This window comes from Octopus bimaculoides, chromosome 4 (assembly GCF_046866305.1).
Source record: "Octopus bimaculoides isolate indiv1 chromosome 4, ASM4686630v1, whole genome shotgun sequence".
NCBI lineage: Eukaryota > Metazoa > Mollusca > Cephalopoda > Octopoda > Octopodidae > Octopus > Octopus bimaculoides.
The window spans coordinates 19,176,611-19,203,590 of NC_142931.1; the positions used below are offsets into that span (position 1 = coordinate 19,176,611).

The 26,980-nt window shown below is 35.0% G+C and overlaps 1 protein-coding gene across 3 annotated transcripts in view; it reads left to right on the forward strand.

Annotated features, from left to right (window-relative positions):
- LOC106881343 (uncharacterized) overlaps nucleotides 1-26,980 on the forward strand; it is a 152,710-nt gene that overhangs the window by 66,892 nt on the left and 58,838 nt on the right. For all 3 annotated transcript variants that reach the window (XM_052966923.2, XM_052966924.2, XM_052966925.2), the window contains 4 exons: nucleotides 2,606-2,758; nucleotides 3,855-3,942; nucleotides 21,533-21,644; nucleotides 26,029-26,183. In XM_052966923.2, the coding sequence (XP_052822883.2) occupies nucleotides 2,606-2,758; nucleotides 3,855-3,942; nucleotides 21,533-21,644; nucleotides 26,029-26,183 (508 nt within the window). The remainder of the gene's footprint in view (nucleotides 1-2,605; nucleotides 2,759-3,854; nucleotides 3,943-21,532; nucleotides 21,645-26,028; nucleotides 26,184-26,980) is intronic.

A 26,980-nucleotide genomic window follows, 5' to 3' on the forward strand; every position in this document is an offset into this window, starting at 1 on the left:
TCATTATCCTCCCTTCCCACACTATTTTTCACCAACCACCCCCTTTTTGTGCCCTCTGTTATCTCTCCTTTTCCTCTGAGTTACATTTTGGGTCTGCCACTGATGCACCCCACTATTGTTGTCAATCCTCACTATAGGCACCCTTATGTACCTCTGACCATCATCTCTGTCACTGTACATCTTACTCCTCCCAAACCCCAACAACCAGGCCATCATCTCCTTATGTTCTGCTCTACTAACATGTTTATGATCATGTTGCTCTCTTCTCTTCCACTTGTAACCATAGAACTACTTATCCAATCTATCCTGCTTTTGTTTTTTAAGCTAACAGGATATGATATAACATGAGGGTTATTTGACTAATATTTCTAGCAGTTGCATTGATGAGATGATAGATTCCTCTTCATTTGTAGCACGAAACAGTAAGATAGGTGTGGTAGAGCGTACAAATCAGCCATTAAATTTCTGACAGTCTTAATGGTCTTTCACATCATGGTACACTGGAATTTTGTAGGAAAAGTTCAAAATTACTGGTGCACTTCAAATGGATGTTTATAAAAAAACTGTTGTAAGTTTAAAATTTAGTGAAAATAAACTTAGAAAACTATTGATTACTTTGTGGCAAGCTGGCAGAAATGTTAACACACTAGGCAAAATGCTTAGCAGCATTTCTTCTGTCTTTACATTCTGAGTTCAAATTCCACTAAGATAGACTTTGCTTTTAATCTTTTTGGGGTCAATAAAATAAGTACCGATTGAACACTGGGATTGCTGTAATTGATTAGTTCTGCCATCAAAATTCCAGGTTTGGTGCCTATAGAAGGGGGCTTATTAATTCTACTTGAGTATAACAAAAGTATGAATAACATATTTTTCAAGATACTCAGTCATTAGTATGGATTTTTCTAAAGCTTTAATTTATACTTTAAAACTCTACAGTGCACTTAGATATTCTTTCAATGTACCATTGTACCACAGTGCATTATTTGAGAGTCACTGGTCTAGATGCTCCACTTAATTGCTGGTTATTTGTAGCTTTAAACACTTGATTAAGATCATCATCATCATCATCATCGTTTAACGTCCGCTTTCCATGCTAGCATGGGTTGGACGTTTGACTGAGGACTGGTGAACCAGATGGCTGCACCAGGCTACAATCTAATCTGGCAGAGATTCTACAGTTGGATGCCCAACCACTCCGAGAGTGTAGCGGGTGCTTTTACGTACCACAGGCACAAGGGCCAGTCAGGCGGTACTGGCAATGTCCATGCTCAAAATGGTGTTTTTTACGTGCCAGAACTATAATTCTTACAAATTTTGATCCAAAGCCAGCATAGTTAGGGAAAGGGGGCTAGTTGATTATATTGATTCCAATACTTGACTGGTACTTATTTTATTGATCCTGAAAGGGCAAAAGACGAAGTGAACCTCTTCAGCATTTGAATCCAGAATGTAAAGACAAAAGAAATGTCGCAAAGCATTTTGTCTGGTATGCTAATGATTGATTTTGCCAGTTCATTGCCCTACCATTAAGAATTATAATAAAATTCACCTAGGCTTGGACTTAAGTTTCTCCTGCAATTTATTCAGCCAACTTGGTGAATAAACTGTCAGGTGAAACATAAGTCTCAGTCAAAATGAATTTTATTATAAATGTGACTAAAGCAGTGAAGTGACAGAATTGTTTGGATGCTAAGCAAAATGCTCAGCAGCATTTTGTTGGTCTTTATGTTCTGAATTCAGATTCCACCAAGGTTGACATTGCCTTTCATCCTTTCAGGGTTAATAAATTAAGTACCAGTGAAACACTGGGGTTGATGTAATCAACTAGTCCCCTCCCACAAAATTTCAGGCCTTGTGCCTTTAGTGTAAAGGGTTATGTGACTCTACTTTCAGTATTATGTCTCCATCTTAGTTAACATTCTGTTGTTATTCTTAAACTACCTTTCAAATAATTATCTTAAATTAATATTACCATTAAGAATTATAACCTACATGCTCTGACTCATGACTAAATACGTTTCTGTTTTCTAGAAGAGAGTGTCTGATTCTGAATTCTGCATTTCTGTTTTATCTACAAACAACTTTATATAGCTTGTTTAACCCTTTAGTATTTAAACCAGCCATATCCAGCCCAAATATTCTACCTGATTTATATTCAAAACAGCCAGATCCAACATCTCACACCTACTCAACAATGTCATTCTAAAAATATATAATCACATTATTGAAATCTCAAAGCTACAAGATGATGCATTTTTAATTGAAAATAATGTGAATAAAAAGCATTACATTTGAGAAAGTAATCTGAATGTTAAAAGGGTTAAACTTTGATAAAATTCAGATCTGTTTTATTCAAAGATTGGCCCAGGCCATGTTTTACTTAAAAGCATCACCTGACAGACTTTGTTGAGTTATTTTTAAATTGTGTTTTGTGGTATCATAACCTATTCAAGTAGGGAGTTATTGTTGGCTGAGATGTATCCAGGTATAGGTGACTTGTCTGATATTCCTTTAAAAAATTTGCCCTGATATCATTTGAAGGATATTATTATGTTTATTTTGTCTTCATATAATTGTTGGGTGTACTGGATTTTCTTTCCAGATCATGAAGCTTCATCACAATAAAGAACATAATTCTCTTGCTGCACAGAGTCATGAAAGTGATCACATATTGATTCAAATATGGAGTTTACCATCTTTAATTCTTCAATTTAGCGTCACAAGTGAGCAGAATTTAACAGCATGGACGAGACTTGTAAGTCATACGTTTGTCGTAAGATTTGTTGTTTGAGTTATATTTTATCATTAGTATTCTTGTGAAGTGGTAGAAATGGTAGGGTACTGTCCTAAATGCTTTGTGATATTAACTTACATTACTGAACATTCTAAGAGTCAAATCCCTCAAAAGTCAACTCTTATCTACTCTAGGTGGATGAACAGTAAATCCACTAGAGTTAGCTTTATTCTTTTTCTATCTCACTAAAATTGATAAAATAGGTACTAGGAATATACTGGAGTTGGTTCATTTGGCAAGATCTCTCCCAAAAAACCTATGACTTTAGCAGCAGAAGCATCATTGGAAAGTTGGAAAAACTGTTTTGCAGTAGTTCTTCCAGCACCTCACATTCTGAGTTCAAATCCTGCTGAGGTTGACTTTGCCTTTCATCCTTCCAAGGTTGATATTGATAAAATAAAGTACCAGTCAAGTACTGGAATCGATGGTACTGACTAACCCCTTTCCTGTCAAATTACAGGCCTTGTGCCAAAATAAGAAACCATTATCATTGTGATTTATTCCAAATTTTATGCATTCTGAGTTCAAATCCATGTAATGCTAACTTCGTTTTTCATTCTTTTAAGGTTAATAAAATAAAGTACCATTCAAGTACTGGGGTTGGATTAATTGATCAACTACCCCCCCCCCCCACACACACATACACACACCAAATTTCAGGCCTTGTATCTATATTAGAAGCAATTATTATTCTTGGAATTATCAATGTAATCTCATTATTTAATTTAATTGGTATTTATCTTTTGCTCTTATCAATTTCATTTTTGTTGTTCAATGTCAAATCAGCTCTGATTGAGGAAATTGAGTATCAAACGAATTCCACTTATGACCATTCCATTTTTTTTCTTAGATACAGGCAATAAAGTATGATTTAATTGAGATTAGGTTGCTATTTCTAATAGGTCAAGTAACTCCATAGTGGCTCCTTAGGCAACTCATTTTATTTGTTTTATTCAGCTTGGTTTACTTTTCTTTCATTCCTCTGTATATACATGGACAATAGATCAAAACTGAATCAACCCAGTTTTCAGCAGCATCTGATATTTTCCCTTGACAGGAAAATGCTCTTTTAACTGGACATGATGATGGAGTTTTAACATGGTATCTGCTGACTCCTACAAAGGATTCTGATCTGGAAAATACAGGTATGAAAAATAAAATTCTTATAAGTATGTTTGTATGTATGCATGTATGGATGTATGCATGTATGGATGTATGGATGTGTGGATGGATGGATGAATGCATGCATGCGTACATACTAGGATATGTAACATGCATGCATGGCTCCTACAAAGGATTCTGATCTGATGAAAAATAAAATCCTTATATGTATGTATGTATGTATGTATGTATGTATGTATGTATGTATGTATGTATGCTGGAAAATGGACATTACAGGATGACAATGATGATGATGATGATGATGATGATGATGATGATGATGATGATGACGACGATGATGATGACGACGACGACAATGATGATGATGATGATGATGATGTTGATGATGATGATGATGATGATGATGATGATGATGATGATGATGATGATATATAAAACCAATTTTATATGTGAGGATACAGAAATATCATCAAGATATTTTTATCGGTGTTAGACTTCTATTAATTTCTTAAAATAGAGGTCAACTTCTTAGAATTCTAGCTTGTTATATATGCTCGGCTTTTGATTTCTCTAAGTACTACTATGAAATTGTAAAACATCCTATACAATCAGTATTTATAATACAGACTAAACTCTTAGCATAACCTAAGGGACCTACTGCGGTTTGGCCATACCCTGTTATTGTTTAGCCTCCATGTTAGCACTGAGTGAAAAGACTTTTGATCAAAGATATTCTAGATATGTTCATTCCAAGTCTGTATATTTCAGTGTACCCTTCCTTCTTAAAGGAAGTATGAAGTGATTTGAGGGATATTTGGCTGTTATTTTTAGATGATCAACAATCCATACAGAGTCTGCCTCATGTTACTGATTTGCCTAATCTGAGAAACAAGTGGAATTGTCTAAGCAGGAATAAAAAGGAATAAAAGCAGGTACTTTATTTTATTGATCCTGGAGAGATGAAAGCAAAGGCAATCTTAGCAGGATTTGAACTCAAAACATAAAGAGCTGCAACAAATACTGCAAGACTTTTTGTCAACTGTCCTATTCTGATTTTGCCAACCCACCAACTATGTTAATAGTAATGGTTTCTCAAATTGGCACAAAGCTTTTATTAATGTCAGAAGCAGTGCTGGATTAACCATTAAGCAAAATAACCATGTGCTTAGTGCATCAAGCAATGATCGTCATATTTTTTCTTCAAACAGAAAATCTAAGATGATGATGATGATCATCATCATCATTTAACGTCTGCCTTCCATGCTAGCATGGGTTGAATGATTTGACTGAGGACTGGCGAACCGGATGGCTGCACCAGGCTCCATTCTGATCTGGCAGGGTTTCTACAGCTGGATGCCCTTCCTAACGCCAGCCACTCGGAGAGTGTAGTGGGTGCATTTACGTGCCACTGGCACGAGGGCTAGTCAGGTGGTACTGGCAATGGCCATGCTCAAAATGGTGTTTTTTACGTGTCACCTGCACAGGATCCAGTCCAGTGGCACTGGCAATGACCTCGCTCGAATGTTTTTTCACGTGCCTCCGGCACAAGTGCCAGTAAAGCGACGCTGGTAACGATGTTATTGAAAATGTCCTTTTTTTTTTTAAAACAGCATGGCATGATTTGAGAAAGATTTGACTGCTTTTTCTTATCAGTTATGAGATGTTCAGTTTATTCTAATGTACAAACTGTAAACAGATTTAGTAAAGAAGCCTATTGTTAATACTACTTGATGATGATGATGTTTGTATGTTTGTGTAAATATATATTGTTATTGTGGTAGCTGTTTAGCCCCAGGTTATCCATGATCCAGCAGACCTATGATAAAAGAGGTTCCAGTCATGACCATCCGGTCATTTTTCCATATCAAGGACTACATTATCCAATTTCTCCATCATTTATTTTAAATGACTGGAGTAATTTGGTTGTTTTGTCTTGCAAAAATTTATTGACTGTGTTAGACAGATATGTGTGTGTGTGTGTGTGTGTGTGTGTGTGTGTGTGTGTGTGTGTGAAACAGAGAGAGTGTGAGAGAGAGAAGGAGGAGATAAAATGATAAGAGAGAAGTGAGAGAAAGATGAGATAATTTGAGAATATTATGACTAGAAAAACAGGATGTAACTAAATGCTATAATAACAAAAACTATAACCTAATTTTATCAAAAATTTACCATGTGTTTAATTAATATGTTTCATCAACTCTTTTCATACCAAATTGGTATAAAATGGGTCCCTGTGTGTTGGAATTTTTTCTCAGTACATTGCAGAGCAATTCTCATATAGCTGACCTAAAATGGAAAGCATTACTGCCTGTCTACAAGCATGTAGGAAAAAATAGTTCAATGTGTCTTTTCTTTCTTATTTCAGTAGCATTTGAGCTGAAACAAATTTTGCTGCTATTTCTAGCAGGTAGAGTGACTGCATAGAGGCTTCATTAATGGTTTATGTGTCGTTGGGTGTATTAAACTTGAAACAAGTATTGTATAGGTTTAGGTTAACCCTGGTTGAGCAAGCATCTTATGATAATTCTGCTTGTTATTGTGTTACTTAGCTTTCACATGATTAGAGAAAAATAGGGAGAATGAAAAGAGAGAGAGAGAGAGGAAAAGAGGGAGGGAGAAAAAGAGAGAGAAAAGCATTCATGACGTGAGATAGAGGAAATGTATTTGTAACGCTTTCACTTGATTAGTTGAAGAGAAAGAGAGGCGAAAGAAAAAAGGAGAGTGAAAAAGAGGATAAGGCGAAGAGTGAGACAGAAAGTGGGAGAAGAAAAAGAAGGGGAGAGAAGCATCCATGAAGTGGGTAGGAGGAATGTAATATTTATTATGTAGTGAAAAAAGTTAGTTAACGGTAGAGGAGGAGAGTTAAAAATATAATTTTAGCAGAGTGGTGATGTTCTGATGGTGAGGTTAAAGAAAGGCAGGGAGAGGAGGAGGGGAAGATGGGAGGGAAGGGACAGAGAGGAGGGGGGAGAGATGATGATGGGTAATGGTAGTGGTGGTGGTGGTGGAGATGGAAGTGGTGGTGGAAGTGTATTTTTTTAAAAATTGAACTTAGTGTTTTTATATCACCTATCACTTAATGCATGTGCATAAGTGCAATTCCGTGAAATATTCAAGCTTATTTGTGTGGCAGATGTATGCAATTTAACTAAAGGTTGTATAATATGTACGAGATATTTTTTTTGTTTATCAGAAAAATGGAAAAATAAGAGTGAATATTTATCTTATGAGTGCTGTGTATTTAGTCTATAAAAGTGTGCATAAAGTATATAAAATGTATATATAAAGTGCATTAAGTAATCATCCTATTCCAATTTCTTACACTTTTCAATGAGCAGCGGATGAGCGACTATCTTTCCATACAGACAACACAGGCTACGCTTTCAGGTATTTTGGATAAAGTTTTCAGAAATAACCCAATAGATTTACCATTAATTCCATGAAATATTCACGTATCCCGCTAGTCTTTCTTAATCCATTTCAGCAACAACCATTTTATCTTTTTTAGCATTATATAAACAACATTATTTAATATGTCATTGTTCTATTTAATACTGTGGGGTATACTTTGCTTTGAGGGAGATCTTGCTACTATTTCTAGCAGATGGAGCATTCACATGGTAGCTTCTTTTGATGGTTATGTAGGACTGTGCAACCATTTATCCAGACAGGTTTTTGCCCTCCATTTTTTTTTCATCTCTCCATTTGTTTTCTCTTCTCATTCCTTTCTGTAAAAGAGCAAAGGCTCAAAATATCAAAGACTTTCCCCATTTTCTCTGATTATTAAATTAACGTGCCCTTTTCCTTGTTCTCTTACTTGTTCCTGTCTTTTTATTTTTGTTTTTTGTATAATTTTGAACCACATATTATTTTAATGATTCCTTATATTAAAATTGCAGGATAAACATGAGGGAGATTTGACTACTATTTCTGGAAGGCTTCCTTATAATAAGGTTTTTAAATATGGCAGAAATTTTTAACATTCTCTCACATCATTTTACTGTTTGCAGCTTGTGGGTTGCATTCATAACGAAAAATAGCCATTAATTATGTGATCAATCATGTAGTAATGATATTTTAACTGAAATTAGGAACAATTTAATACAAGATGTTTGGAAGATAAGTTAATATAGCATTAATGATGGTGCCAAGTAGATTGGTATCAAAATGATTAAATGACTATAAAATACTGATTCTAACACCATTGTGTATCAATACCAGCAGATGACAACGTTTCCCTAAAAGAAATGGAGAAACTTTCAAAATACAAAGACCTGGAAATAGAGGTAATTCAAATGTGGAATCTAAAAACAGAAACAATTCCTATCATAGTAGGCGCCTTAGGTATGATAAAAAAATATTCAGACAAATACATAACAAAAACACCAGGACTTACAAATATATATAACATACAGAAAATTGCACTACTGGGCACTGCACACATCCTACGCAAAACACTTTCAATACAGTAACCATAAAAGCATCACAGCAAACCACAGCACATACACAAGGCACACACAGCTGCACTCGGTAGTGAAATGAAAGCACGTTATAAAAATAAAACTACTGAATAATAATAATAATAATGAACAACCTGCACAATGGATTTGTTTGTAGTGATCAAATGTATGTGCCATACGTTAGCTCACTTCCTCCATCAAATCCATGCTAACTGAACAGGTGTATGGTGTACCACATGTCAGAGGTCAAAATGATTGCAGAGCAATGTGAAACAAAGTGTTTTGCTCAAGAACACAATGCAACACCCAGTCTAGGGATTGAAACCATGATCTAATGATTGTGAGCGCAACACTATTATTATTATTTTGGTTTGTCTCAGGTTCAGTCTTATTCCTGATAAGGATTATGTGGATAGTGGGTTACTACCTGTAGCCTTAGGTGTCCACAAGTTTTCAACAGTCTTCCAAGTGCTTAGGACCCTCCTGATAATCCTTGCTGTCTCTAAGAGATAAACTTTCTGTGGGAGCTCTACTGGGCATTCTATTTCAATCTCCCACAGCCATTTGTCTACATCTTGGTATTCTATTCCCAATGTACCAATTATTTCAGGCATGACCTTTACTGTTCACATGCTCCAAATTCTTCCTATTTCAAATTTTAGGGGATTGTATTTTTTTTTTTTTTGTCTTCCTCTTTCTTTACAATCCTGGAATCAAATGGGCATGATGGGTCGATTAGTAAGCAAATTTGCTTTTCTTTATCTATGACTGCAATATCTGGTTTATTGTTTTCTAATTTCTTGTCTGTTTGAACTGGAAAGTCCCACAAAATCTTACATTTCTCCGACTCTATAACTCTTTCGATTCAATGATTATACCATGAATTTCCAGCTTCAAATCCCCATTTTTGGGATAGTTTCCAGTGTAAAACTTTTACAACCTGGTCATGCCTCCATTTCTTATATTCTTCCTATTATTATTATTATTAATATTATTATTATTGTTGTTGTTGTTGTTATTATTATTAATATTATTATTATTATTATTATTATTATTATTATCATCATCATCATGTACACTCAGCTGGTTAGATTGGAAGAGGAAAGAATCCTAACATCGGGCTACAACAAGTAACCTTAAATGCCAAGAACCCTAAGTATCCTAGCTGTCCCTAATAACACTGGGATAGTTCCCAATGCACCAATAACCACCAGGATGGATACATTTTATTCACACTTTCCGTAGTCTCTGTAATCCAGCAGCTAGGTCCTGGTACTTAGCTATTTTTTCTATACTTCTCATATGAATTTTTTCATCATTTGAGACTGTAAAGTCAATTATCTGGCACTTTCTATTCTCTTTATTTACTACTACCAAACCAGGCCTTCTAGCTTCTATTACTCTGTCAGTCTGAATGTTAAAGTCCCACAACATCTTATATTTCTTACTTTCTAATACTTTACTAGGTTCATGTTCTTACCATTTATCAGTATGCTTAAACCCTAGCTTTCTACATAGCTCCCAGTAGACTACTCTCCCGAGATTGTTATGTCTTTTCTTGTATTCTTTCTCTGCCAGCATGCTACATTCACTTACTATATGAGTAACACTTTCCTCTTTTGATTTGTATAATCTACATTGGGAATCTACTTGGTTTTTGTCTATTTTGACTTTTATCCAATTAGTCTACTAACAAGCTTTGTGTCTCTTTCTTCAGCTTTCCTTTCTGCAACCATAACCATGTCTCACTACTATTATTTGATGCAACTATCTTTGGGAATCTACCATGCAATGCCTTTTCCTGCCAGTCAGATAATTTCTGTTCTTTTTTCTGATTTTTAAGTTTGTTTGGGTTTTTGGTTTCCCTATATCTTGCTGTGACTCCAGCAGCTTTCAATAAACTTTCTTCACTATTACCTACATAGGAGTCTATATCTAGTCTAGCTAACTCCACACAGTCTTCTACTGATATCAACCCTCTTCTACCTTCCTTTCTAGGTAGGTATAATCTTGCTACTAGGTATAATATTGAATTCCTCCCAAATTCTTCTGTCTAGCTTTGCTAATTCAGTTTTTGTCTAGTCTACAAAAGCTGCTGAATATCTAAGTAATGATACTGCTCAAATATTTACAGCCTTCACTAGATTTGGACCATTTAGCTTTGATTTCATTAGCTTCCTCACCCTTCTGATGTACTCCTCAATTTTTGTTTTCATTTCTGTAGTTAGTACTCTGTCAGATTCTAATACTTCTAGACACTTATAACTCTCTCCTCCTTTCAATAATTTTAATGTCTGGCCATCTGGTAATTGGATGCCCTCGCTGTTGACTACTTGACCCCTTCTCATGACTAATATTGCACACTTATCTATGTCAAATTCCATGCCTATATCTTTGCTGAAGAGTCTTACAGTCTATATTAAAGAATCTACTTCTTTTTCATTCTTACTAAAAAGCTTCAGATCATCTATATAGAGCAAATGGTTAATTTTTCCATTACTATTTCTGAACTGATACCCTGCGTTTGCCTTCCTTAATACTAAACTGAGAGGGATCAAACATAAGACAAATATTAAAGGGGACAACAAGTCCCCCTGTAAAATTCCTCTTCTAATATTAACTTTCCTTAAGAGTGTGTCACCTGAGTAGAGATCTGCTTTCCATTTCTTCATGCTACAGCTAATTAATTCTCTTATGTTGTCTGTTATACTGAATATACTCAAACATTCACTTATCCATGAGTGTGGGATCATGTCATAGGCTTTCCTATAATTTATCCATGCTATTGTTAGATTTTTCTTTCTAGCTTTTACTTCATTTAGAACTTCTTTGTCTATATATAATAGATCATGCATTCCTCTAGCCTTCTTCCGGCAACGTTTCTGTTCTTCTAGCAGTAAATTCTGGTTGTCAAGGTGCTCATAAATGTTTTCTGAAAGCATTCCTGTTAACAGCTTCCACTCTAATGGTAAGCAAGTGATTGGTTTATAGTTGCTAACTGTATTACCCTTGCTCTTCTCTTTCCTAATATGTATTGTCCTCCCTCTAGTCATCCAATCTGGCCTCACACCCTTGGGGTCAGCAGAGGTCAAATATGTTTACTACTACTAACGATGAATAAGAGCACTAACCTTGGCCTTGGAAAGAACCAATTCACCTTGTTCTGTTTTTAATTACTGATACAAAAAATAATATATATGTATACTGATGTTTACATAGTTGATTTTATTACTTTTTTTTATTTTTTTGAGTTTTCCTTAGGTTTTGCTGTGGTTTACAGTTTTCATAATTGTGCAGTTTGTATATATTGGGAGGTGCTTATCTCCTTAATTTTTATTGTGCATTTCATTTGTTGTTTTAATAAAAGGTATATTTACATATTTGAGTATGTTTACCTATTCGAATTGTAATAAAAGCATGTTTACATATTCGAGTAATCATCATCATCATCATCATCATCATCATCATCGTCATTGTCATCGTCATCGTCGTCGTCGTCGTCGTCGTCGTCATCATCATCATCATCATCATCATCATCATCATCATCATCCGCTGGATGTGTAATGTCAGTGTGCATACAAGACAGAGTGTAAGTGCTCCGAGAGAAAAGTTGAGCATAAGAAGCATCAGATGTGATGTGCAAGAGAGACGACTGTGCTGGTATGGTCATGTGTTGCACATGGATGAGGACAGCTGTGTGAAGAAGTGTCACACCCCAACAGTGGAAGAGGAAGACCCAGGAAGACATGGGATGAGGTGGTGCAGCATTAACTGCGAACGTTGGGCCTCACAGAGGCAATGACAAGAAGCTGAGACCTTTGGAGATATGCTGTGATTGAGCAGACCCGGCAAGTAAAGTGGGATTGCAGCCGTGGCCAATGCCAGTGTTGCATTTAAAAGTAACCTTGAATTGTCAGACGATATGATGTGCTTGAGAAGACCTATTGAGTGAGTAAAATCAGAATCGTAGTCATGGCCAGTGCTGCCTGACTGGCTCCCCGTACTGGTGGCATGTAAAAAGCACCATGTAAACGTGGTCGATGCCAGTGCCCCCTGACTGGCTTCCATATGCTGGTGGCATGTAAAAAGCACCCACTACACTCTTGGAGTGGTTGACAATAGGAAGGGCATCCAGTTGTAGAAACCTTGCCAGATCAGATTGGAGTCTGGTGCAGCCTACTGGTTTGCCAGTCCTCAGCTAAACCATCCAAACCATGCCAGCATGGAAAGCGGATATTAAACGATGATGATGATTATTATTATGGCTTAGTGATTGACAATTGGAAATGGGAATAATTTGCAGCATGCAAACAGTAAATGTTGTGCCTATAATAATTAGGAGACAAAAGAGGCCTCACACCCTTGGGGTCAGCAGAGGTCAAATGTGTTTACTACTACTAGCAATCAATGAGAGTGTTGACCTTGGCCTTGAAAAGAACCATTTCACCTCGTTCTATTTTTAATTACTGATAATAAAAAAAAACAATAATATATTTATATACTGATGTTCACATTGTTGAATTTTTGAATTTCTGAATTTAAAAAAAAAATTTTCTTTTCTTTTTATAAGTTTTGCTGTAGTCTACAGTTTTTGTAATTGTGCAGTTTGTGTATCTTGGCAGGTGCTTACTACCTTAATTTCTTTTTTTCATCGTGCATTTAATTGTGTTGTTGCAATAAAAGGTATGTTTACATACTCGGGTAGTCAGGGAGAAATGAAAGGTAAAATTTTCACACAACATTGTAGATATTGAAATTTTTGAATTTTCTAGAGATGATCGTCTGTATGTCCAATCAGAGGAGACTGTAGTTTTTTTGTAATAAAAAAGATGTTTACATTTTCGAATACTCAAGGAGAAGGAAAAAGAAAGAAAAGGAGGGTAAAATTTTAACAGAAAATTGTAGATATTAAAGTTTTAAAATTTACAAAAGAGGATCTTTTGTTTGTCCAAACAGAGAAAACTGTAGTGCTCTTAGAATAAAAAAGGATGTTTACATTTTCAAATACTCAGGAGAAAGGAAAGGATAGGTATTCACAGAAGTTGTAGATATTAAAGATTTTAAAGCTGATTGTTTGTGTGTTCGAGAACTGTAGATATGTATGTTTCTTAACTTATTTTGAGGGAGATTTAAAATAATCACAGGAAATTATAGATATTCCAGTCTTTGAGAGTTATTTTTCAGTTGTTCTTCTGGGTTGTATTAGCTGCTGCTGTGTCTTTAGCTGCTGACTGGTGCTCTCTTTATTATTATTATTATTATTATTATCATCATCATCATCTTCATTATTATTATATACACTCAAAGATTAGACTGTTGGAAAAGAAAAGAATCCTAACATTGGGCTACAAGTAGCCTTAGATGCCAAGAATCCTCCTAGGTATCCAAGCTGTCCCTATATTATTATTATTAATATTATTATTATTATTATTATTATTATTATTATTATTATTATTACTAAGCCAGCGAGCAGGCAGAGCTGTTAGCATACCAAGCAAAATGCTTAGTGGCATTTCATCTGTCTTTACATTCTGAGTTCAAATTCCATCAAGATTGACATTGCCTTTCATCCTTCCAGGGTTAATAAAGTAAGTGCCAATCAAGAACTGGAGTCATTGCAATTGGCTTACCCCTCCCCTCAAAAAGACTACTAGCTCTGTGTCAAAATTTGAAACCATTATCATTATTGTTATTGTTGAGTGAGAAAGTAGCACACACCATCAAAATGATACTAGGGTACAAATATACAAAGCCCATTATACCCATCATGACTACCCGTCTGATGCATGCATCACAACCATATGTGCATGGCATGGTGATCTCACATCAGCATACACTGCACATAACCTTGCAGGTGAGGCCCAGGTAGAATTATTTTCAGGTCAAGTAGCCCATCCTGCTCATAAAGTCCCTAAATAAGAGTTGTCTAAGAAGAGTGAACGAAACGCTCATATTTCCAGTGGTAAATTTTCCAACCCCAAAGACTCCTTCTTAACATATGGTTATGATGCTCCCTTAATACTCCTGTCTTTGATCAGGGATGCACATATTGTGAGTCACTTAGGAACATGCTCAACTGGTTAAGGTCAAGCAACTAGCAAGCAAATCTGTGGTATTGAGCAGAATATTTGCTGGAACTCTTCTTTTATACTGAGACAAAACATGATTATGTTAACACTTCCAATCAGTTAAGCTCAGAAGCCATGAGAGCCACTGCTTGGTATTATATCAGGGCATTTTTATTACAATTTTGTTAAAAGGTGGGTGAATGCTGCAACAATGGCCCGAGTGAATGGGCCCACTCTAAGCATGCACCTGAAACAAAGTGGAGAGGGTACTTACCCAGGTGGTCAGGGCTGTCATGGATTTGTGAGGTTTCCATGAGCAGTCCAAGGAGCTCTTCCTCTTTTAGGGAATTTTGTTGTTATAATCGAATGTTTTTCATTGTTTACACTACTTTCATGTAATCCCACTTAAAAAGCACCCAGTCCATACTGTAAAGTGTTGGCAATTGGAAGGGCATCCAGCTGTAAAAACCACACCTAAACTGACCTTGCCTGTGCGAGTGCCATGTAAAAAGCACTCAGCCCACTCTGCAAAATGGTTGGTGTTAGGAAGGACATCCAACCGTAAAAACCATTCCAAAACACACTCAGAAATATAGCACAGGCTCCTTCTTGGCCAGCTCCTGTCAAACCGTCCAACCCATGGCAGTATGGAAGGATGTTAAACGATGATGATAATGATGACGATACACACATACATAAACATACACACACATACATACACATATACACACATACACATAATATATAAAGATAGAGGGGGAAAGGGAAGGTGAATGGAAGGGAGAGAGAAACACAGACAGGCAGCAGACAAACCGACACAGACAGATAGACAGACACACTGAAAGCAATAAAGATGGATTTACAAGTAAATGTTGTAATCAAAGCACAATTTTGTTCTAGTTTTTATCTTTGCCATCAAGATTTTTTCCATATTTCCATATAAATTCTTTGCAACTTGTTTGGATCGGTAATGCTTCTAAAGTCATTATCAGTGCTTCTAGGCCTGAATTACTTGGATGCAACACTTCTGAGTGAATCCACATTCCCAGATTAACCATAGATTGTCAGCATCATTTTCTAACAATTTTTCTCTTCATGTTATTATAGTTATTTGGGAGAATTCATGTTATTACAGTTATTTCCCAGAATCAATAAAATCAAGCAAGCTGGGTGCAGTTGTTTCTATAAGCATGCATGTATATGTATATATCTGCATGTGTATGAGCATTTACAAATACATATATATATATATGTGTGTGTATATATATATAAAACACACACACACACACACACAAATATATATATATACAGACATACAAACATTCTTACATACATGCAGACATATACACATACGTTTGCACATGCAAGAAGTTGTACCCAGCTTTGCTCCTAAATAAATATAAACACAGAAATTCATTATATTTTGGCTACATCGTAATAAAATGATGCTGAGAATCTGTAGTTAATCTGGGAATATTGTGTGTGTGTAAACATATGTGTGTGTGTAAACATATGTGTGTGTGTGTGCATATGAGTATATATCAGCATCATCATCATCATCATCATCATCGTTTAATGTCCGCTTTCCATGCTAGCATGGGTTGGACAATTTGACTGAGGCCATGCTAGCATGGAAAGCGGATGTTAAATGATGATGATGATGATGATGATATATACATATATGTATACACACACACAATATTTCCAGATTAACAAGAGATTCTCAGCATCATTTTATTACGATGTAGCCAAAATATAATGAATTTATATATATATATATATATATATATATATATATATATATATATATATATATATATATATATATATATATATATATATATATATATATATATATATATATATATATATATATATATATATATATATATATGTATATATATAAATATATACAGGGCACAGGAGTGGCTGTGTGGTAAGTAGAACGCTCACCAACCACATGGTTCCGGGTTCAGTCCCACTGTGTGGCACCTTGGGCAAGTGTCTTCTACTATAGCCTCGAGCCGACCAAAGCCATGTGAGTGGATTTGGTAGACGGAAACTGAAAGAAGCCCGTCGTATATATATGTGTGTGTTTGTGTGTCTGTATTTGTGCCCCCAACATCGCTTGACGATGCTGGTGTGTTTACGTCCCTGTAACTTAGCAATTCAGCAAAAGGGACCAATAGAATAAGTACTAGGCTTACAAAGAATAAGTCCTGGGGTCGATTTGCTCAACTAAAGGTGGTGCTCCAGCATGGCTGCAGACAAATGACTGAAACAAGTAAAAGAGTAAAGACTAAAGCTATATATATATATATATATATATATATATATAAAAGAAGCTAATTATATGGCTGGTCATAGAATGACCTATGGTTTCATATCCGTAAACTGATAAGCCTTATAGATGGCTCATCAGATTCCAATAGCCACAGGTATATAACCTGCAGGTTATATGCCCATGGCCATTGGAGCCTGACAAGCCATCTATAAGGCTAAGCATTTTATGGACATGAAACCATAGGTCATTCTTATGACCAGCCATATAATTAACTTCCTGTTAATACATTTAGAGTGTACTTCTTTTTTCAAATATACGATCTACTGACGATATGTATATATATATATATATATATATATATATATATATATATATATATATATATATATATAAGTAACCACATGTGAATCGTTGATGATTTTTTTCTCCTCCGTCTTCCTTTTCTCTTAGACTTCCTTCTGTCTCCTGTTCCTGAAGAAGAGCTTTGCTCGAAATGTAAAACCACCTTTCTTTCCTTACCTGAGCGTCTGCTAATATTTTACATGTACCACATCCTCGCATTGTTGTTTTTTTTGTGTGTGTTTGTTCTTTGTTTTTTTTTTGGGATTTACTATATGTGTGTGTGTGTGTGTGTGTGTGTGTGTGTGTGTGTGCGCGCGCATGTGTGTGCGTGCGTGCGTGTGTGTGTGTGTGTGTGTGTGTGTGTGTATCTTTAATCAAAGGGCAAAAAAAATTTTTTAGTCAATTGATATGTTTTAGTAATTCATTTTGATTAGCTATTTTTAGTCGATTTGTATATACTTTTTCTTGACAGGCCCTTCTATATATTTGGTACTTTTATATGTGCATATATATTTTTTACCTTCAGTGTGTAATTATATGTATTTCTTTTATATGTTGAAGGCCATGGTAATATTTGTATGTGATGAAATGTATAGAAGTGTGGGGTCATATAAAGTCGCTGGCCCGAATTTGATGGTTGTTCTCTAATCAATGATTTTTTGCCTCTGTCTCAATTTCACTTGAGCACTTCTCTTTTGCAGTCCTATATATCTTTTTTTGTTTCCATAAAAAAAAATTAAAATTATTTCTTGTCATATATGTATATGTGTCTGTTAAAGTCTGTCATACCGGCCATGACGAAGGGAAATAGTCCTGAAACTCGAGTCGCCTTTATATATATATATTTATATTTATATATTTATATATTTGATCCTTTATATTGAACACTCAATATTTCATCTACATTCAATACTTTCTTTCATGGTGCCATCCATTTTTATTTTATTTTATTTTATATTGTATATTGTATATCATATTATATATTGTATATTCCATATTCTATACCCCACATTAGTTCTGCAGGAATATAAATAAAACATAAAAAACAGACAGTGTTGGAACTCTTTTAAGCAAAATAATATATTCCTCTATACACAATCATACAAAAAAACCCACCTTTTTTGTATTTATTTTTACTCGCATATATATATATATATATATATATATATATATACATATATATGTGTGTGTGTGTGTGTGTGTGTGTGTGTGTGTGATTGTGTGTGTTGTAATTTAATCATCCATAGTCTGAGATGATATTTCGGAATAAAAATTCCTTCTTCAGATATCCCTAGGAATTGATGGAGTTGCCGCGATATATATACATATTCATACACACACACACACACACACACACACACACACACACACACACACACACACAGATATATATATTATATACATATATATGTGTGTGTGTGTGTGTGTGTGTGTGTGTGTGTGTGTGATTGTGTGTGTTGTAATTTAATCATCCATAGTCTGAGATGATATTTCGGAATAAAAATTCCTTCTTCAGATATCCCTAGGAATTGATGGAGTTGCCGCGATATATATATATATACATATTCACACACACACACACACACACACACACACACACACACACACACACACACACACACACACACACACACAGATATATATATTATACTATATTATATTATATTATATTAGAGGAAAAAGCAAAACCAAGACAGAATGAGTATCTCAAGTCATTTAGAATAATTTTATTGGGTTAAGGTGAATTTGCTAACAGGTTAGCATGTCCACAGACAGGATAATTCATTATCAGAGACAAGGTATGAATATTTTAGACAGGGAAACTTTACAATTTACAAGGAATAAAATATATTCACAGTTTATAAGGAATAAAATAGAAGAATAAAGGAGTAAATAGAAGAATAGAGTAAAGGTAGAATATGGGTGGGTGAATAATAGTCCCAACTCATCATTTTCCTGAAGATATGGATGTTGGTCGGTACTTCCATGAAGGTATAGGTCCTTATTTAAAATCCCAGGTAAATCCAGGCAGTATTTTGGCATATCAAAATTGCAAAGATAATCTGGATCTTGACTGAAGAGAGAAAACTTCGAATGACCTGTCCATGTTTTCTTTGTATCGTCTATCTGTATGTTTTGTCCCTTTCTTGTATCACCTAACTGTCTGGATGTTTTGCTTTCTTGTCCCATTCTGTATTATATATATATATATAGTGTAGGTATCAGTTAGAGGGGTTTAATACCTCCAAGGGATAATTAAATCCAGAGTCACTCCTGGCTATTACCTGGGTAGGTACAGTCTTTTGTAAGGTTGTACAGTAGCAGTTGGTTCGGTTGGAAAACTGGAGTTTAGGTTATATAGGAGAAGAAAATGGATATAATAACAATGAGAAACTCTTGCTTTGCACTGATATGTCTTTAATTAAATAGATAACAAAGGAGAAAAAAGCAGAGATGCTACCCTCATCTCTGCTTCTTCCTCCTTTGTTATCTATTTAATTAAAGACATACCAGCGAAAACTACGAGTTTCCCATTGTTATTATATCCATTTTCTTCTCCTGTATATATATATATATATATATGTGTGGTCAGGGCAAGGAGCAAAGTGTGGTCAGCCATTATGTTGCATCCTTCGGAATTGTGAACATAAAATGACAACAACAATGATGATGATGATAAAGATGTACAATTGAGGAGAGGGTAAATAAAGCAGTGACAGTAAATTGTTGGTGACCTGGAGATGCAAGCCAAATATTGTTCCAGTTATATACAAAATTATTCTACTAATGCTCTGCTCTAGGGTGTGGCATGAACATCACATCACATTCTGCTATCCTATGAACTTAATAGAATTAATAACTGATTGATGAATTCCTCTAACCATGAAAGGTCAACTAACAGATTTTATTTCCTGCACCATGTGGTGCGTAATTATTTATTTACCATGGGTGCCTGCGTGCACATTAGCGTGTTTATGCGTGAGTGGATGTTTGTGTGTGTGTATGTGTGTGTGTGTGTGTGTGTGTATGCACACATTGTGTTTGGGTGTGTATGAATCAGTAAATTTATGTGAATACTGAAATAGGGAGTCTGTATAATATGAAATATATTAAAGCATTGTTCCAGAAATCAAATGCCATATGTCTAAAGGACAATATATAATGTATAATATAGATTGGGTAGAAAGCGTTAATTTGTTGTAGTCACACCAAGTCAGTTCTGATCAAATGAACCTTTGATCGAAAATATTTTTTTCTGTGACCGTTCTCTTTGTTAGGACTACATCATCATCACCATCATTGTCCTCCTTCTCCTCCTCCTCCTCCTCCTCATCATCATCATCATCCATCATCATCATCATCATCATCATCATCATCATCCATCATCATCATCATCATCATCATCATCATCATCATCGTTTAGTAGTCACTTTTCTATGCATGCATGGGTCAGATGGGATTGGTTGAGACAGATTTTCAATGGTTGGATGCCCTTCCTGTCACCAACCCTCATCTGTCTCCAAGCAAGGTAATATTTTTCCCAATGACCAGGCATGTTTCTCATTGAAGACTAGAAATGAATAACATCTCTTGTATGACAGTATTCTCATTTACAATCATCATACAATGTCATAATGAGGTTACACACAAACACACACACACACACACATACACACACACGCATACACACATAAACACACAAACATACACACACATGCACACGCATGCATACAGACACACAGACAAACACACACATAAAAATATACACACACAAACACATACACACACACACAGAGACACACACACATACACGCATATAAACATACACACATACACAAACACACACACACACACACACACACACACACATAAACATACATACATATGTATGTGAAGGTGCCTTGCCTAGTGGTTAGGGTATTGCACTCACAAAGGCTAGACGATGGGTTTGATTCCCAGACCAGGCAGCACATTGTGTTCATGAGAAAAACACTTCTAGCCACAGAATGTTATCATTTGAAAGCTAAAACAATGTAAAGTGCATTGTGACTAGTGATGTATAGCAATATCTGATAGTCTGCTCCATACTATGATACCATCATATATATCTATATATCAAGATACAACAGGCTTCTTTAAGTTTCCGTCAACGAAATCTACTCACATTGCTTTAGCCATCCCAGGGCTTTAGTAAAAGACACTTGTCCAAGATACCATGTAGTGGGACTGAACCTGGAACTACATGGTCTATGTAATGTGTTTTGTTTTAAAGTTAGTAGGAAGAAATTTAAGGAAACCTTGGCTGCTATTTCTAACAAGCCACCTGATTGAGCAGAGTTTCCCTTGCTGACATGAAAATATTGTAAATTAGATAAACAATGAAGAAGTATATTAGAAGCATGTTCTGAATATTTATGCTTGTGATTTAATCTTTTTTTTTTTTTCTTGTGTTTTAAAGGAAAATCTCCAAAACATACTTTTGGACAGAAACATCTCAATACCTTTGGTCATAAACAAGCAGTTATAGCGCTTGACTCATGCAGTAGAAGGAAAATATTTTGTTCAGGCAGGTAAAGTACATAATGTATCATTTTGATAATAATAATAATAATAATAATAATAATAATAATAATAATAATAATAATAATAAATACAACACACACAAATGAAAGAAAAAATAAAGAGAGAGTACTATAGACAAGTTAGATCAATACTAAAAACAGAACTCAATGCTAAAAACAAGATAATAGGTATTAACACTTTAGCTGTCCCAGTTATAAGCTACAGCTACAATATTCTTAACTGGACACTAAACGAACTATCTAAAATAAACAGGAAAACAAGAAAAATAATGACGGGATATAGGATGCACCACCCAAAATTTGACATAGAAAGGCTATATATACAACGCACAGAAGGTGGCAGGGGTCTTATACAGCTGGAAAACTATTATAAAATAACCACCATAGGACTGCAAAAATACCTACTCCAGAAGCAAGGAAAACTAATACAAATAGCCACAAAACATGAGCAAAGCAAAAAACTGTTTTCAGTATTTAAGGAGGCTGACAAATACAAACAAGAAATCATACTACCTAACAAATACGAAGAAGAAGAGACTTATGCATCGCATACAAAGTTTTAAGGAAAAGAAAAAAATAATGGTGGAAGGATGATAGAGATGTGACCCTTCTGACACAGGAAGGCCTCTAGGGATAACTGAGGAACCCCACTGTCCGAGATTTCCCTGAAACCCCAGGAGCAAGCACCCTCTCCAATTCCTTCTCTCCAACTCACAGGTACCATCCACTCTTGCCATTTTCACACCATTCACTCACCTTTCAATAAACTCACTTGAGAACACCATTTCTCTCTCCACTCTCAATTTCCTTTCAAGTGGGACTTGAAGAAGTTAATGAGACCTCTACTAAAGCAGAAAGTGTCTGTCCTCATGCCTTTCAGCCTTGTCCACCAAACAACTCCTTTCATCACAGCCACCAGGCAAAAGAAAACTGCCTTGTCTATCTGATTGAAGGAGGGCAGTGGTGCAATCATCACTACTGACTCAGCCAACAGATGGATCTGTCCCACACATGACAGCAGCTGTTCTACACAACCCCACACAAGTCAGCAATGCCCGGACACTGAACGAGGGCGTGCAGAATGGTTTCATTCTGAACCTCCTGATAATAATGATGATTTCATTTATTTGCCAAAAATAATAATAAAGAATAATAAAGAACAACAATTGTACCTGTGATCATCAGGGCTTTTGGGAACAATTTCGTATGGCACTCTTAAACACTATGGTCAAATACCAGGAAACCCAAAAGGATCAGAACTACAAAAACTGTTCTCATGAGAACTGTTCATATCTTAAGAAAAACAGTCAACTTAAAAATACCTGATTCCCTTAAAACTCTTTCAAAACTGAAATGTTACAAATTTAACTGAATCTTAGACCTCAGATTCTGATCTCATTCTTCTACAAACTTTTATTGCTAATCCTAAATAACATCTGTAGTAAAACCTCCAACTTGCTGTTACCTGAGGTCTTTGGGTGAGGGGCATAGTCAAATATATAAACCCCAGTATTTGATTGGTACCTCATATTATCACAACCAGAAGATAAAAGGCAAATTTGAACTCCGAATATAACCAGCAGTAAATAAATACTGCAAGGACTCTGATTCTGCCATTTTGAAAGTAGTTTTTATTTGCTAGGCCAATGCTAAATAAAGTTGCTTATATCTGTCAATATGATGTTATATAAAAACAGCTTATTTCAATATCAGATGAGAGCTGTTGTATTGTGAGTGTGAATGAACCCTTCTGTATTTTCTATATTTAATCTGTCTTGAATTTCAAAGCTTAAAATGTACATAAATTCATGCTCGTTAATGTTGTAACTCAGTAACTAAACTGCTATATATAGTGATAAGTTTCATGCAAGCAGATAATGTGACCCAGTTACAATTACCAGTTCAAGTCAATTCATTTCATATTATGCTTTGTCAAATCTGTACTTTCAGAAATAATTCATAGCTTCATGAGAAAGAAAGGCGATTTATAGTTGGTTCACTTGCTACTTGAAGATAAAGTTTTTTAAAGAATTTTAAGCTGTTTACATGTCACTAAGCTTCATATGATAGATAACTGTGGAGGCTTATAATCAGTTGTGTCACTAAACCCAATATGGGATTAGTTGAATGGTACTAATCCTAATATGGATTAATTGAACAATACTGTTATTAGTTCATAACAAGTCTAAACTTATTCTTGGCTACTTAAACCTTTTGATACCAGCCTGATTGAAGCTATCTCTGCTGCTTTCATTCAAATTCCTCCTGTATTAAAGTGTTCAATAATTAAATCATGGTTTTATCTAAGAACATTTCTGTTAAATTATGTTCCAAACAACATTTTAATCTTTTAATTAATTAATAAAATTAATTATTTTACTAAAGCCCATTAAATTCTTGATCATTTTCAAAATTAATTGAAATATAGACAATGTATTTCACAAGAAAATATCCTCATGAAAGTGGTACAAAGGGAAATTTCATACTTTTGTTTTAAATTCTGACGGAGATTTAGTAAAATTTCTCTGAAAATTAAGGGTAAACTACAAAGGAAAATTTGAGATGTTTATAGGTATGAAGTAAATTTTGATTAGGAGAAGAGGGTCAGAGTTGCTATGACCTTTTCTATACCCTCCAGATTAATGAGATTAATATGGTTCAGGTCAATGTCTGTAAAAAAAATGTGTTCAGAAGAGAACCAGTGGACTTGTAACAAGGTGAATTCCACTAAATATACTGAAGGACCAGCTGGTAGGGTTCAACAATGTGACATGTTTGACCTTGCTCTTTGCAGTACCTGAAGCAACTATCTATTCAACTGAACAAGATAGTGTTTTAGGGTTGTTGTTTTTTAATAGTTTGGCTTGGATGAAGGATCTTTTAAGCCCATCATATATATGTATATATATATATACATATATATATATATATATATATATATATATATATATGTGTGTGTGTGTGAATAAAAATAAATACAAAAAAAGGGTTTTGTATGATCGTGTATAGAGGAATATATTATTTTATTTAAAAGAGTTCCAACTCTGTCTGTTTTTTATGTTTTATTTATATTCTTGTAAAATTAATGTGGGATATAGAATATGGAATATATAATATATAATATAAAAAAAGATGGATGGTACAATGAAATGAAGTATTGAAAGTCTTATTGAATATATGGAATATGTCTTATTGAATATATGAAATATTGAGTGTTCAATATAAAGGATTAAATATATAAAGGCACGTATTTTCTATACCTTGTGGTATTTCATCATTGCCGGTATGACAGACTGTAACAGACTGTATATATATATATATGTGTGTGTGTGTGTGTGTGTGTGTGTGTGTGTGTGTGTGTTTGTGTGTCTGTGTTTGTCCCCCTAGCATTGCTTGACAACCGATGCTGGTGTGTTTATGTCCCCGTCACTTAACGGTTCAGCAAAATGAGACCGATAGAATAAGTACTAGGCTTACAAAGAATAAGTACCAGGGTCGATTTACTCAACTAAAGGCAGTGCTCCAGCATGGCCACAGTCAAATGACTGAAACAAGTAAAAGAGTAAAAGAGTAAAGAGTATCATATAGATGTAATTTTTAATGCTGAATCTGAATTTGCTATTCATTTATTTTAGAAAAATTTTGCAAAAATGTTACAGCTAGTCAAAGGTTGATAATTTTCAGAATTTTCAGCCATTCAGAAAACAGCACATTCTCTGCATCTTCCATCATTGGGAGGAGGCATTGGCATGTCAAAATATTAAACTAGGATTTTATAAAGTAAATTATCTTTCTTGTATCTCCTTCTCCTCCTTTTGCACAAGCACAGCATTTTTGGTTACTATAGAAACAGTTCTTTGCAATCAGCTATGCAACATTTGGTGCTTCTTTGCTTTGGTAACTATGGAAATAGAAATAGAAATTTTTGCCAAGGCGATATGTAAAATGCTCACTTCTGATACCCAAATTTTGCAAATTGTAAAGGTTAGTAACTTTTTAATTATGGATTTATAGAAAAAATTAATTTCATTTTCATAATTAATATACAAAACTTAATCCATGTACCAAATTTGAAAACAATTGGAACAAAATTGTAAACAGTGACGAAAACCACAAAGATCCACAGAATATTTTGATATCTCTGTTCATGGAATCATTGCTGGTTTGGCATGAAGTGCTTGGGTTGCTTATGAGTGACACAGAAATTTAGGGCGGGGTGTGGAGTGATATCATATGCATTGATGTAATCTTTGTTGAAGACGATGGAAAGTAAGTCATTGATGTATAAGAGGAGGAGTATAGGGACAATGATTATGTTGTATTTGTTGTCTTATTTTATTTCTTAATTTTACCCAACCTTTTTCTACTTCAGCTGTGATGGGAACATAAAGATATGGGATATGTCTGGAACAATACTCCAAGAAATAATACTGAATATACCTCTAGGATCTATATGTTTTTTAAATAATAAAGCTGATCTGCTGATTGCCTTTAACAATCATATTTTCTATGTTCCTCATTCAAAAGGTGAGTGAAATGGATATAGTTTTGTATTTGCTATTCTTCTCACAATACTTATAAAATTATTTGCATGTAGTGTGTAGTGCATGTGATGTTTAGTTATTTTGTTTTAGCCATTGCTTCATATGTGTGTACGTGTCTATGAATGGTGTATGTGTGTGTGTGTCTACGAATGGTGTATGTGTGTGTGTTTGTGTGTGTGTGTTTGCGTGATGTGTGTGTGTGTGCAATGTGTGTGTGTATGTGTAGTTTGTATGTGGTACATGTATAGCTTCTATGTGTATATGTGTGTAAGTGATTGCTTCCCAATCACTTGGTTTCAGGTTCAGTCTCACTTGTGGCACTTTGGGCAAGTGTCTTCTACTATATCTTCAGGATAACCAAAGCCTTGTGAGTGGATTTGGTAGACAGAAACTGAAAGAAGCCTGTTGTGTGTGTGTGTGTGTGTGTGTGTGTGTGTGTGTGTGTGTGTGTGTCTGTCTGTATCTATTTCTATGTATGTATACATGTATGTTTGTATGTATGTGAGTAATTGTCTTTGTCTCTCATCATGTGACAACCACTGTTAGTTTGTTTATGTCCCTGTAACTAAGTGGTTTGGGAAAAAGAGACCTATTGAATAAGTAGCAAACTTAGATATAGTGCTGGATTCCATTTGGTCAATTAAACCCACCAAGGCCGTGCACTAGCATAGCTACAGTCCAGTGCCTGGAGCAAACAAAAGAATAAATGAACCATATTTATTGATATAGAAGCAGCTTTTGTCTGTATTACGTAATATAATATAACCTCCATTATGACTG